At 34.8% G+C, this 12,428-nt stretch overlaps 1 protein-coding gene across 2 annotated transcripts in view; it reads right to left on the bottom strand.

Annotated features, from left to right (window-relative positions):
- The window catches only part of TRIM33 (tripartite motif containing 33), a 119,657-nt gene that overhangs the window by 34,542 nt on the left and 72,687 nt on the right, over nt 1-12,428 (bottom strand). For both annotated transcript variants that reach the window (XM_034990242.1, XM_034990243.1), the window contains exons 5-6: nt 4,087-4,203; nt 1,243-1,357 (exon numbers count right to left, since the gene is read on the bottom strand). In XM_034990242.1, the coding sequence (XP_034846133.1) occupies nt 1,243-1,357; nt 4,087-4,203 (232 nt within the window). The remainder of the gene's footprint in view (nt 1-1,242; nt 1,358-4,086; nt 4,204-12,428) is intronic.

Here is a 12,428-nt window from a genome sequence, read left to right as displayed (position 1 = left end):
ATAACAAAGCTTAGGAAAACCTGTTTTACAAAGTTTAAGAACATTTTTACACTAGAAAACATGCTTAAATTCAGCATATTAGGAGTATGCAGCAGATTTATCATCTCGTATTTTTGTATATTTCAGTATTAAGAGGCATCTTTTCACTCAAAAATTCTTGAAACTGTTTAAGAACATTATTTTAGACCTATAGTTAAAATGTATTTGCAGTAACTTAAAAGGTTATCAAAAATAGTTGCTGCTCAGTGCTCTCCATTCACACAGTCCTTTTGAAAACAAAAATCTAGTAGAGTTAAATGCATCAGCTGGATGCACAACAAGAAAGAGACCTCCAACTTTAACAGTATGTGCGAGAGTACTTTTAATCTCACAACTGTGTCTCAATAAAAAGATGTATTTCAAAAGACTAAATTCAGAAATAGCACTGCCAACATCATTTCTTTCATTTGTATGTAACTATGTGTCTAATATTTCTACAATGTTCTATGAAGGACTGAAACAGAAAAAAAAAAAACGTGGAAAATGTGAGGTTAATAGTAATGGAAGTTAAAAAATCAAATACATAGTTTAAATTGCTACCATTTAATGGTGCAGAAAACACAACCCCGTTATCATCTAAGCCTACTTAAGAGCACCAAATCTTGAAAACCAATGAAATGTGGTCAGTAGAGGCAACTCTTTAAAACTTAATTTGGGTTTCACAAATTGACTGATTCTTATCTAGAAATTTATATCTACATATTAATCTCAAAATATGCAACAAAAAACAATACAACAAAATTATCAGTAAGTTTAAAGTTTATAAATTTCAAAATGAGCATTTTTAGCAAAACTATGGAATGTTTTTAAAATAAAGTGAAACACACAAAGGACTCAAGCAGACTCCCAATATACATTCACATGTAATAGTTAAATTGAGGGCCTATCTTGGGGGGTGGGGAGGATGTAGCAGGTTGGCTTTGTCTTAGTTTATATAACATTTTAGTAATAATTCTTTCATTCCTAAGAGGACAACACTATCTCCTAATTTATACAGCTAAAATCAGTATTATTAAATTGGGCTGCAAATTAACTAACTCAATAAAGCTCTATTTTCCAAAAGAAAATGAAATAAAAAAATGTTTTTAACTTTCTTTAACTTCCATGCCCCCCCAACCAATCTAAAAGAGCTTTCAATAAACATTAAAAACAGCTAAAGAGCAATAGAAGCAGTTTTTGTTTTATTTTGGCTTTGAACCGTACCTCTAGCTGTTGTAAGAGAGATTTTCCTTTCTTATTAATTTCATTGATAAGGGTGAAAATGGCCACTTTAATTTCCTGTTCTACTCGTTTGTTAGTCTCATTTACTTCTTTTATCCTGAATAAGAGAAATGCATCATTAGGTTATCAACTTATCCTATGTGTCTGAATCATCGACGGTTACAGAAATTCATCCAACTGGGCACTTAAAGCGAGTAATTAAAATTAAACCTTTGTCAAAATGTACAATTTATGTTTCGGTAGACCTGAGCACTCAATTTGGTCCAAACAAGTTATTTATACAAAGAACGGAATATTTAGTAATTTTAAATTAAGTTCATAAAGGCTAGTTTATTAGTCTAGATGGCAATCTCCTTTAGTTCCTATGACCTGAATGTGATATATAAACATTTGACATCAACATTTGTTGTCTAGTGTCAAATCTGGCACCTTGGATCTACTTAATACTTTTCAAGAACAATGTGCAAAAGAACAATGTTGCAAACAGTAATTATCTGTTGAAATAACAGGAATTAAACTTAGAAGCATTTATTTTCTCTTACAACTTAACCACTTCATATGTGGGTTCTGATACACGCCCCCCCCCCCCTTCCTTAGGTTCTGCTCAAAACAGTTTTCCTACTGTACAGAATTAAGGGTATAAAACAACTTCAATCAACTTTGTAAAAGAGTTGTCAGATGTTTTAGAATAGGTATAAGCTCCCATTTTGGCAATGAAAAGTTTTGGTTGCAGATATGAAATAGCTGATACCTATTTCATTGGGGGCGGGGGGTCCCACCAATATAAATATGTAAAATGTTAAACAATCAAAGAAAGCAGCCTTCAACTTTTACATTCTACTTCTTTACAAATTATTATCCATATTTTCAACCTCTAAAATATCTTTTATTTGCCCAATTCAAATTTGAGTAACTTTAATATAATCTGAGTAATTATAGTGTAATTTTCCCTCCTTTGTCTATACATCAGCGCATGTTTGGGCACTTATTTGAAAATTTTATTCAATTCTGTTCTTATTAAAGTGTGTAGAAGATGTCTTTTTAAAAAATAAGTGTGCTAATTACTATTGATAATGTAAGATTCCAACTTAAAATGATTCAGCCAAAGACTAAAATCATTAAGCAAACTAAAAGCAGAGAACAGTTAGCCATAGTCAGATTCTCATTAGATTTAAGGATGTCTACTATATGTTCAATTGTGAAGAAAGAAATCAATGTACATTAAAAAATGGAGATAGGTCATTAAAGAATGTGTCTAAAGGGAAGTATTATCAGAGATTTCAATACTTTAAAAAAAAATCTTATTGGAGATGAAATCATTAGTCTCCCCAACCCTCTGCAATTTTATAACACATAAACTTCTTGTTCTCCTTCTCTACACAGATTCAGAAATACATATATAAAATATGTACAAAACATTTGTACAAAAATATGGGACGCCATATGAATCAACTCACTATCCTTTCTCTGAAAAGGATATTCATCTGTTACTTATGAGAAGGTAGCTACCAAACTTCTCCAATATCACCCACAACATAGCAGTATCACTAAAACATCCTGACATTTTCATAACAATTAACCATCCATGAATAGTTTATGTAACATATTAGTGTAGGTATATACAGCTGACCCTTGAGCAAAGTGGGGCTTAGGAGCACCTACCCCCATGCCGTAAAAAATCCATGTATACCTTTTGACTCCCCAAAAACTTAGCTAGTGGCCTACTGTTGACCAGGAGCCTTACTGCTAACATAAACAGCCGATTAACACATTTCATGTTATATGTATCACATACTATATTAACAATCAAGTTAGCTAGAGAAAAGAAAATGTTATATTTATTGAAAAAAATATGTAAGTGGACCCCACAGTTCAAACCCACGTTGTTCAAGGGTCAACTGCATTGTTACATCTACAACCTCAGAACAGCCTTTGTTTGCTTTTGGTATCACTTCGTAAGATGAAAGTTAAGATGGAAGTTCTACCACCTTATGGTCTAATATATAATGTACTATTCATTCATTCATCTATTTAATACTTTTGAGTATCTATTGTCATTTTTAATCATTTTAATCATCATAAATTAACTTCAACATTCTAGAAGTACCTAAAAGCCTCAATATTTGTGAAACTGAAAAATAAATACTTATTAACCCTATTCACACCTTCAGGAATATACAGATTTTAATTATGCCGGCTCCAAGTGTTCATCTTTCTACACTGAGTCCTGACCTTGTTAATGTACTCATTTATGGAACCTATTCCAACTTGCCTTACCAATAAATTTAGTTCATTTAGAAATGAACCTGAATAAAATTTTTAAATACTGATGGTATTATTGATAAATAGTAACAGTTAAAATCTGAGGGTCTGCTATGTGCCACAAGCTGTGCTATACATTCATCTTATAATCACACTATTAAGAGAAGTGGTATTTTTAACTCTTGTTTTACAGATGAGAAGGTAAATTTACCCACCATTCTTCATACTCTCTCCTCCATACTATGTCTCCCACATAGTTAAAATTTGTAATTCAACTCTCTACGTGTTAATTGCTTTTTACAGTTATTTAAGGCTTTACAGAGTCTAGAGTTTTGTTGATTATAAAATAGTCAAAGATGTATCTTAAGAGTATTCAAAATTTTGAATTAAATCTTACTCAACTAACAAATATTATAATCCAAACTCAAACTTATATGATTTACCCTTCCAAAAATGTTTTCTATATATGTTTAATATAATATAGAAGGAAAACACAAGTAAACTGGACCTACTGTGTTTATTAATTCGTAAAGTGAAATTATGGTTTTAAGGCAACACACTTACCTATTCTGCACCTGAGTAGCTGCAAAATGAACATAATTCTTCTTCTCAAGAAGCTTAGCCAGTAGATTCTCAATTGCACCTTTCTGGTTTTGAAAAGCTTCTTCCAAAAACTGGTATCTTAGAACAAAAACAAAAACTACATTTAGAATGGAAAATTTACTATTAAAATTCTTTTTTTTTTTATTTAAAGATTTTATTTATTTATTCATGAGAGAGAGAGAGAGAGAAGCAGAGGGAGAAGCAGGCTCCCAAGGAGCAGGGAGCCCGGTGTGGGACTCGATCCCAGGACCCTGGGATCATGACCTGAGCCGAAGGCAGACACTTAACCATCTGAGCCACCCAGGCGCCCTGAAAATTTACTATTAAAATTCTTAAAATGAATTGCTACATGACTCAAACTTAAGACCTTACTCAAATGATGGACATTCTATGCTGCCCTCACATACCTTACCTCAACAGCAACTTTTAACCACCAATCCCTTTCCTTCTGACCTGAGCCTGAGAAGCCATTTTGTAAGACTAAAAAAATTAACTTAAAAACTGTTCAAGTGCTCTTACATAAGGATTTCGATTCAGAATTACATTTTTAAAAAATCCAAATATTGGAATAAGTTGTATACATTTTAAATCATAAAATATAAATTATAGAAAATACTTTCCAAAGTGGGGAAACTACCCCTAGTTTTAACATCATAAAACCACTACTACCACTGTAATATATATTCCTTAGCCTTTTTATTCCGTATTCCAAAATACAAGTATATAGAATGTATGTGCAATTTTACATCTGACTTTTCTTTGTCTTTACAATCACCATTTGAAACAATTTTCAGCGCTCCATACTAGTCAAATTTTTCCAAGAGTTGAACCAATTAAAATTCACCAACAACAGTTTTATTGTAACTTTGTCAACATGAGTGGTGTTTATTATTTCCTAATATTATTGTGTGAAAATTTACACTTGAGAGTAAAGACTACAGTTCTTTGGCTACTAGGAGGGTAGAATGGTTTTCTTTCCTAGTTTTAGTTCCTTTGTGTAAATTGTTCATTAAGTCAACAAATATTTTTGGGATTCTTCTGTATGTTAGGGATACATGAGTAAGAAAAATCCATTATTGTTCATATTCTTGTAATAAATAGGCACACATATGAAATGATACCATACTGTGATAAGAACTATAATGGAGATACATATAGTCTGCAATAAGAACACACCCTTAATACCAACGAAAGCTTCACAGTAAAGTCAGAATAGTAGTATCATATGCTAAATACAGAGGCATATTTAGGGAACTACAAAGACTTCAATTTAGCCAAAGAAAGCCAGGCAAAGGTCAAAATATGAGATAATAATTAATAAAATCCAGAATCAGGCTGTGAAAGGCTGGGTATGCCATGCTAATGTTTGGATTTTACCTTCTCAGTAATGGGAAACCCTTGAAAAATTCTAACCAAGATGTAATAATCAGATTTATGTTCCAGGAAAATCGTCAGACAGAAATATAAAAGATAAACCCGAAGAAGAGAGAACAGGATGACTAGCTAGAACTCTATGACAGTAGCTCAGATAAGGTATCAGAATATAACACTAGCTGGCATAGCTGCACAAACAAGCCTGAACAATGGACTCTGTCAGAGAGATCAGCACCTTTGGTAATTTGGGAGTTTACATGCTCCAGTTAATGTAAGGTCTATGGTATGACCTAAAAATTAAATGCCTAGCTAAGGCACGGTCAAGAGAAGGTCACTGGAAATGAGCTCAAGATACAGACAAAGTTACAACTGTCTATGTGGATACTGAAATCATTAAAGGCAGAAATTGAGATTAAGAGTAAGACTATGGGCATCTAGATGTCTGTGTCTTCAGCGAAAGTCTCGCTTAAGGTAAATTTAGGATAAAAGGTTAAAAAGTTGTGAATGCGGAGGAAAGTTTGGTAACATAAAGGAAAAGTTCACTTAGTGCTCAGGTTCAAGAGGTAAAGGAAAAATGGAGGGCAGTATAAGGCAAAATGTACGGCAATATGAGGACTGGTATAAGAGAGAACATTCAGCAACTGAGGTTTTTATTTTGTGCATTGCTTTTAAGAATTTTTTTATTGTAGTAAAACATACTTAATAAAATTGGCCACTTTACGATTTTTAAGAATTCATTTTTAAAGCAAAACAAAACAAAAAAACCCAAACCCTGTCTGTAATGTAAAGTCTAATAACACTTTATAGTTTAAGATATTAAACAGCAAAAAAAGATGTGGGTATTTTAATTTTAAATTAAAACTATCAAAATTAACTAAAACTATCTACTGTTAGATAGGTAACCCAAAGATTGTTTCATTTCATTATTTCATTGAAAAACATTTGATTTATTCCATATACCACAATTTCTCTATGTCAAAAATAAAATTTTACCTTGTTAAATCTGTACAAATGAAGTAGGAATATGAGATTACCATGCTAATCAGTTACCATTTGTGACTCAATGAGCTTTAAATTGAGATGAAGAAAGATCTTTTGACAGAGTTTGATTATGTCAGTAAATAGAAAGGCACCTGGTAGAAAGGCCAACTAGTATCGTAATTCACAAAATTTTAATTCCTAAAATTTAACCCTGTACAAATTTATTTCTCTTCTCACCTCAAAATAAATGTTTCGGAATCCTGTTTCTAGAAATATCTTCTTGATTCATGTGAACAAGTATTAAGCAAACACACTATGATATACCTACATTTAAGTATGTGTTCTTTCCTCCCCTTATACAGGAGTTGACATTTGAGCTGGATGTTTAAGGATGAGTAAGAGTACTCGGGATAAACTTGGGAGGGAGGTAAGCTCTCCCACTGGGGGAAAAAAAAAATCTGAATGTATATTAGTTCATAGTTCTGAAGCGATCTGTCATTTTCAAGGCTAAGGAAAAGAGAGCAAAACGAGAAAAGTAGAGAAATACAAGATGCTAAAAAGGCTTGCACATTTTGCTTAAGTTGCATTCAGATAATAAATAATAGTGAACCATTAAGGAATTGAATGAAAAGTGATTATCAGATTTGTCTCTGTTCACTTGATTAATTTCAATTATATTATTAGGAGAAAAGTACTAACTGGATCTTGAACAACAAAAAAGCAACGTGGAAGTAGTCCGGGCTACAACTTCTGATTCTCCTAGCTAACAGAATAAATAACTCTGCATTTTCATTTTTAGCAAATCAAAATTATAGTTGAAATACCCCAGGGGCTCCTGGGTGGCTCAGTCGTTAAAGTGTCTGCCTTCGGCTCAGGTCATGATCCCAGGGTCCTGGGATTGAGCCCTTCATGGGGCTCCCTGCTCAGAGGGAAGCCTATTTCTCCCTCTCCCACTCCACCTGCTTGTGTTCCTGCTCTCGCTGTGTCTCTGTCAAATAAACAAATAAAATCTTTAAAAAACAAAAAAAGAAAAAAAAAAAGAAATACTTCAGAAATGGGGAGAAAAAAGAAAAACGAATAAATGGATTAAGTATAATTTCCATTAGGAGCGCCTGGGTGGCTCAGTTGGTTAAGCGTCCCAACTCTAGATTTCGGGTCAGGTCATGATCTCAGGATCCTGGGATGGAGCCCCAAGTCAGGCTCTGAACTCAATGGGGAGTCTGCTTGAGAATTTCTCTCTCCCTCTCCTTCAGCTGCTCCCCCCTCCACTCTCTCTCTCTAGGTCTCTCCAAAATAAATAAATAAATCTTTTTTTAAAATATAATTTTGAGGGGCACCTGGGTGGCTCAATCGTTAAGCGTATACCTTCGGCTCAGGTCACAGTCCCAGGGTCCTGGGATTGAGCCCCGCCTCGGGCTCCCTGCTCTGCGGGAAGCCTGCTTCTCCCTCTCCCAGTCCCCCTGCTTGTGTTCCTTCTCTCGCTTTGTCTCTCTCTGTCAGATAAATAAAATCTTTTAATAATCTTTTAAAAAAAACCTGTCCCTTTGCCAAATTTATATAAAAATAATAAAATATAATTTTGATTAGTATGTAAACACATGAAAGCCTTCTCTTAGGTGTTAATCTTTTATATGAAGTAGAAGTGATTCTTAACCTGGGCTTCAACTCACAGTGAGTTATATTCAGTATTTCAAAATGTGTAGGTAAAAATTACAGATGCCCATGATTTAGTTAGGATAGGCAGGCTAGGTAAGACTTTCTGTGCTTTTTAAATTTTTTTTTAAGATTTTACTTATTTATTTGAGAGAGAGAGCACAAGGCGGCGGGGGGGTGGTGAGAGGGAGAAGCAGACTCCCCACCAAGCAGGAAGCCCGATGCGGGACTCGATCCTGGGACTCCAGGATCATGACCTGAGCCGAAAGCAGTCGCTTAACCAACTGAGCCACACAGGTGCCCAGACTTTCTGTGCTTTTGATTAGAATCATAGAAACTCAGGATAATATATAAACCACTGGTTATGTAGTTTAGAACGGAAATTATCATCATGATTATATGTTTTTTATTACTGAGAAATAAATTATTATTTAATGCAGTTTGCTAAGAAATTTTTGAAAACATGGTTCTCAGAAGACTGGGAAATGAATAAGGGCTTTTTTTTTTTTTTAAGATTTTATTTATTTATTTGACAGAGAGAGACACAACGAGAGAGGGAACACAAGCAGGGGGAGTGGGAGAGGGAGAAGCAGGCTTCCCGCTGAGCAGGGAGCCCCATGCGGGGCTCGATCCCAGGACCCTGGGTTCATGACCTGAGCCGAAGGCAGACCCTTAATGACTGAGCCACCAGGCGCCCCATCATCTTAGTTTATAACCAAACTGAATATCCACTTTTTAGCTAGTATATAAAAATTCTGACTCAGTATCTTTTTTAAGTATCAGTATTTTTTTAAGATCTTGAGAGAGAGAGAGTGCACATGTGTGAGTGGGGGGAGAGGAAGAGGGAGAGAATCTCAAGCAGACTCCCTGTTTAATCATTCCTTACACTGTACTTTTAGGTACTTCTCTGTATATATGATATTGTCTTGTGATTTTAAAACTTTTAAAAGTATGCAGTCGTTAGTGATATGCAATGAATTCTTCTATTTGCCAGGAAGTATTCAAAGGGTAGGGATATCACAGTAAACAAAACAAAATATGGTCATCATCTTCTTCCTTTCCTTACATTCTAACTGAGGAGAAAACAAAAATTTAACTAGAATTATGTGATAGAGAAGACACAAGTGGCAAAAAATCTAGATCAGAAACCCAGAAAAGGTTCCTGAAGAGTTTGTACTGCGATCTCAAAGATCAGAACCAGCCATGCAGAAATCATAGATGAATCATAAAATGATCAGAGGCATGTCTGCATTGCTGCAAAGGAAAATGACCAAACAACAGAGTTTTTACTTTTGTAATAATTTACCAATTAACATTTTTGCCAACACATATCTCAACCAACCTGTCCCTTTGCCAAATGGATAACTGATTACTCTGAATGTTTCTTTCTCAAATCTTCTCTCCTGATATTCCTGTCATTCAAGCTCTTAGCCAAGCCCAATTCTCTTCCTAATGATAAGCATTCATTCTGCTGGGTAAGTGAATCTAAGACTTACAAGTTTAACAAATTAACAAATTTTTTTTTTTTTAGCAAAACCAAAAGGAATTAACTCTATTTTGGAGTTAATCACTAAAGTGAACTACAACTGAACCATATATTCAATCTCAAGACTCATATAGACTCCAAGATAGCAAGGACAGTCTCAGTTGTTTTTATTATTGTATAGTCATCACCTAGCATGGTACCTGGTACATGGTGAGCCCTCAAATATCTAATGAACAAAAAGAGCTGAATGAATACAAATACTGAAACAAGCTGCTTTTTCTGACAATAAATGTACCACATGAAAACAATATGCTTGGGGGCACCTGGGTAGCTCAGCTGGTTAAGAGCTCAGGCCTTGATCTCAGGGTCATGAGTTCAAGCCCCTCGCTAGGCTCCACTGGGCTCCACACTAGGTGTGGAGCCTACTACAAAAGAAGGAAAGAAGGAAAGGCAGGCAGGCAGGCAAGCGAACAATATACTTGGACAGAAAATCTTGATTTGTCACCATAGCTCTGAACCTAGCTCCCTGAGAAAACTGATGGTACATATGAATTTACATGTCATTTTTCTGGCAATTTGGATTTTATCTGAAAGTCATTTGGAACTTTGCAAGAATTTACAGAAAAATATTGAGTTTGGCAAATGTTCTTCCTAAGTAGAGGTTATCAAACTTCACTGAATAACAAAAACCACCTGGGGTGATTTACCACTATTTGTAACATACATAAAAATTTTTGATACCCAGGATGTAATTTAAAATTCTTATTTAACCAGTCTGGAGTAGGACTAAGGCATCAGTATTTTTTTAAAGCTCTCTAGGTAGGTCTACATCTAGGGTTGAAAAGAAAAATATCTGCTCTAAAGCTTATTTATCCATCTATCCACCCATCTATCCATTTTTCAATATAAAAGCTTAATACAAGAAAAGTTATTTCTCAGGAAAATATTTTAGAGAAATTTCACTTATACAGCTCCATTCAAGTGACTTCCATTATAAACTATCTTGCTCTTTAACAAAAATGTCTGGCATTATATTTTAAGTACACTCTCTTTTAAACCATAATGATCCTAAAAATCTACAAATACCCAACTATACACAAAACCTCAGACACAGAATCAATGAATTCCTCACAAGTCCTCAGCCAAAATCTGGGCTGTATATGCACAGCATGAGGTTACACAAGGCTTAACAGAGAGCAGTTGCTATGAAGTTCACGGTAGAACAGAGAAACTAGAGGTCAAGCAGTTCCAGGAGACAGAATTCCAGCTGAGCTAGTGGGGGAAAAGACTTTGTCCATCTCCCCAGACATCTACCTGAGAAACCAGAAAGCCACACCTTAAAAGAAAAAAACTATACTTGGAATAAATTTTATCCTAGGCCTATCCTGTCCTAAAAAAGCCTAAAACCAAGCCCTCTCAAGATCTTCCAGGAAACAGAATTTAGAAGTTGAGTCCAGCCGAGTTAGAGAGGCTTGTGAAATACATTTGGCTTTCCATAGATCCTCCCTTAAAAAGCAGAAAACCAAGCTTACCCAAGATCAAGGTGATCAGCCAGTAATTTAATTCCCTGAAAGAACAACAATCAACAGTCTACAAAGGAAAATAAAAGAATCCAGTTTCTAAAATGTAACATCCACAACATTCAAACATCAATTCAAAAATCACTAGGCATCGGGTGCCTGGGTGGCTCAGTTGGTTAAGCGACTGCCTTCGGCTCAGGTCATGATCCTGGAGTCCCTGGATCGAGTCCCGCATCGGGCTCCCTGCTCTGCGGGGAGCCTGCTTCTCCCTCTCCCACTCCCCCTGCTTGTGTTCCCTCTCTCGCTGTGTCTCTCTCTGTCAAATAAATAAAATAAAATCTTTAAAAAACAAAAAAACAAAAACAAAAAAACAAAAATCACTAGGCATCAAAGAAACAGTAAAAAAAATTTTTTTTAAGTAAAAAGTAAAAACAAAACAAAACCCAACAACAGTAGAATATAACTTAAAGAAAATAAAGAAAAACAGTTCAATAGAAACACCAAGATGGTCCAGATATTCTATTTATAGCAAAGACTTTAAATAGGTTGTGTTATTTATTCAAAATTTACATGAAAACATCTTTTAGTGAGTGAACAGAAAATCTGAGCAGAGAAATTAAACTACAGAAAGAGAAATGGAAATTCTAGGAAAGTGCGATAATTGAAATAATTCACTAGATGGGCTTGGCAGCAAATGGAAATGGCTGAAGGATTAGTGAAAATGAACACAAATGGAAAGTTATAAAGTCTGGAAAAGAGAGAATAGATTAAAGGAAAATGATCAAAGCCTCAGGGACCTGTGTGACAAAAACAACATATAACTGGGAGTTTCAGAAGACAGAAATAATGGGGGGGGGGGGGTTAAGGAAATAATGGCCAAGTTCCCAAATTTGATGAAAACCATAAACTTACAAGCAAAGAACGTCCGTGAACCACACACAGGATAAACAGAATGAAATATATACATTAAAACATAACAGTCAAATGGTGAAGACCACAGAAAAAGACACTCTTAAAAGCAGCCTGAGAAGCACCAAACATTCAGGTAAGAACAATATGAATGATATTATTAAAAACAAAGGAGGCCAGGGGGGTGGGAGGATGGGTTAGCCTGGTGGTGGGTATTGAGGAGGGCACATTCTGCATGGAGCACTGGGTGTTGTACACAATGAATCATGGAACACTTCATCTAAAACTAATGATGCAATGTATGGGGATTAACATAAGAATGAATAAATAAATAAATAAATAAATAAATAAATAAATAAATAAATAAATAAATAAATAAA

This window comes from Mirounga leonina, unplaced genomic scaffold (assembly GCF_011800145.1).
Source record: "Mirounga leonina isolate KUSES-001 unplaced genomic scaffold, KU_Mleo_1.0 Mir_507, whole genome shotgun sequence".
Lineage (NCBI taxonomy): Eukaryota > Metazoa > Chordata > Mammalia > Carnivora > Phocidae > Mirounga > Mirounga leonina.
The sequence above is the reverse complement of the archived record's forward strand: the minus strand, read 5'-3'. Positions and strand labels throughout refer to the sequence as shown.